Genomic DNA, 2846 nt, shown 5'->3' with positions numbered 1-2846 from the left:
GGAGAGTAATGAGGAGTTGATGAGGCCATACCGTAATTTTCGAAAGATTAGAGATGCAATTGGAGTGGCTATTGTTTGGCCAATAAATCTAGTACTCTTTTGTCATACCTTTACTATTTGTCTAATGTAGTTATTATTTGTTTTCTAATGTTAAAACTGTAAAACAAGACTTGTGTGAATTGTAATTTGTCTTGTTTGGTTTACAACACTTGTAGGTGAGTATTGAAGAAAATTAAAGCAACATTGGGTCAAGTGGCAGTTTTTTGAAGGCATCTTCCTTGCTTGGTAGTTGAGTTGCTGTCCTGTGCGTCCTTTATATGTACACGACTGATTTAAAACCATCTAAATTAGTATGTAATTTGTAGAGACTTTTGGTGTGGATTGTTTAAATGATGTACTTTTGCTCAAGTTTGGATGATTGTATTGCTTCTGTTATATTATTGTACTAGCTATGTTACAATCCTTCAAAATTTAGGATCTGAGATGCTTGTGCAGCAGGATGAAATGTGGTTTCTAACGTTAGATGATATGCAACAGGAAGTTGGAACACTTTAATTTGGATGCTATACTGACAAGTAGAAAATGTCATAAAAGCCTGATCTAGTTACTCTTCAAAAGTGTCATAATATTTCTATCTACTTATACTAAAAAAGCGTCGTGATATGTTATTGTACCCCAGCATTTCTTGTCATTTGAAAGTGTCATAATAGGCATAGATAATGACATTTAATAATGTCATAATAATGATAAATTGGGACACTTAAAACTATCATAAACCTATTGTGACGCTAGAATGGATGGCGCTTTCAGTAGAGCATCATTATAGCCTAAACGTCATGACATAGATCTATAATGACGCTTTTGAATGTCATAAAAGGACATTTTTGTAGTAGTGACCCTTCTTGTCCCCTGTTGCACGATTTGGTAGCATGACTAGATAGTGCGAGGGAGAGGAGGTAGGGAGAAGAGGGGGAGACAGAAAAAACCAAAAAAAAAATGTTGTTGTTGCTGACGTCAATTACTAGCAGAGGTTTTAATGTTGGCGGCAAGTAATTGCCGGCAACTGACGATAGGAAGGGAGTAAGATCAATAGTGAAGTGAGGGAAAAGAAGAGGAGAGGAAAAAAAAGGAAAATGAAAGAAAATGAAAAAAAAAAGAAAAAAGTTTTACATCTTAAATTTTTTTTTTCAAATTTTATGATAAATATATAAAAAAAAATTCATTTGCCGAATGAGCCCTTGCCAAACGGGCCACTTGGAATTTCCAGAGAAACATATGATTACGTCCAATTTTCTAACAAAAAGGGCAAATTGAACTAAGTTCTAAATTCAAAAAAAAAAAAAAAAAAAAGTTCTCCTGAACTCACCACCCGGAGAACCCAAGACCAAAGACCAAAAAGCAAGCCAGAATAATGGATGACGTGTTGACTCGTTATTTGTTGCTTGGTACTTCACTCGGATCGCTATCTATTACCTAACATTCTCTTCAAATCTCACAGTTCATTTCAATTCCAATCTAACGGTCCATATTTTCCCATTTCATTTCCAAAAATTTCAAAACCCACCGCCAAAAAAATTCGCTAGTCTCCCTCTCCAGTCTCCGCCACCATATAAAGCTCCCAAACCCGGTCCTCATTTTCACAACACTAATCTCATTTGTCTTCTTCCAGATCTACGCACACACTCACGGGTAACTAATTTCTATCTGTTTTCCACTCGCATCAATGGCGCGTACCAAGCAGACTGCTAGGAAGTCCACCGGAGGAAAGGCCCCAAGGAAGCAGCTAGCCACCAAGGCGGCAAGGAAATCAGCTCCGGCAACTGGAGGAGTGAAGAAACCCCATTGTTTCCGTCCAGGAACGGTGGCGCTGAGAGAAATCAGGAAGTGCCAGAAGAGTACCGAGCTGTTGATCCGCAAGCTCCCATTTCAGAGGCTGGTGAGGGAAATTGCTCAGGATTTCAAGACTGATCTCAGTTTCCAGAGCAGTGCTGTGGCAGCGTTGCAGGAGGCTGCGGAGGCGTACCTTGTTGAACTGTTTGAGGACACAAATCTGTGCGCCATTCACGCCAAGAGGGTCACAATTATGCCCAAGGATATCCAGCTTGCTAGGAGGATTAGGGGTGAGAGGGCTTAGGGTTTAGAAGTACTACCAAAATTTTTAATGATATTGTGTTTTAGGGTTTGTTGCTAGTTTGGGTAGGGATGGTAGGGTTAGGCGTGTAAATTTGGATGGGTAATCTATGATGGTGGTGTATTCAGTTGTTTCAATTTCAATCAATGAAAGTTTATTTTTCTGTCTCTTTCCTAATTATGGATTTTATTTTCAATAATTTTTGGCTTGTTGTACGAATCACTCCGTAAAATTTTAATTAGATTTCTTTGCTGATGTATTTTGCGTTTAATGAGGTAGAAATGGATTTTGATGAAGAAGCTTACTTCACCCTCCATATTGTTTGCTCTAAATCATTGGCCAAACTTAGAGTTGAATGCAACTATTGTTGTGGATTTATTTTCTAATGCTGTTGGGGCAATTTGATTCAGTTTTTTTTGGTATTAAATATACCGTGTTCAGACATTGTTATCATATAGACTTCCCAATTAACAGAAAGTCGAAGCTCCAGAAGTATCACTACTGTCATCCTATTCTGTTGCTGATCTCTTTAACATGTGTTTTCCCTGCGTAGAATAATGTGGTGTGGGTTAATGGATCTTGAAGGTGAAGCTCCACTACATCCTTTCGGCTTGTGCTCTGTTGCTTATTGTGTTTTCTGGCCATGGTTTCTAGAATCCCTTCTTGTGGTTCTGTATTTGTGTCGTGTGTTCTGCTAAATGTGAGCTATGTGGGT

The 2846-nt window shown here is 38.4% G+C and overlaps 1 protein-coding gene across 1 annotated transcript; it reads left to right on the top strand.

Moving 5' to 3' along the window:
- Positions 1 to 1676: 1676 nt before the first annotated feature.
- Positions 1677 to 2308, top strand: LOC113729535 (histone H3.2-like). Its single transcript, XM_027253822.2, has one exon. The coding sequence runs from the start codon at positions 1724 to 1726 to the stop codon at positions 2132 to 2134; it is 411 nt and encodes a 136-aa protein (XP_027109623.2). The 5' UTR covers positions 1677 to 1723; the 3' UTR covers positions 2135 to 2308.
- The last annotated feature ends 538 nt before the right edge of the window (positions 2309 to 2846 follow it).

This window comes from Coffea arabica, chromosome 2e, assembly GCF_036785885.1.
Source record: "Coffea arabica cultivar ET-39 chromosome 2e, Coffea Arabica ET-39 HiFi, whole genome shotgun sequence".
Classification (NCBI taxonomy): domain Eukaryota; kingdom Viridiplantae; phylum Streptophyta; class Magnoliopsida; order Gentianales; family Rubiaceae; genus Coffea; species Coffea arabica.
The sequence above is the reverse complement of the archived record's forward strand: the minus strand, read 5'-3'. Positions and strand labels throughout refer to the sequence as shown.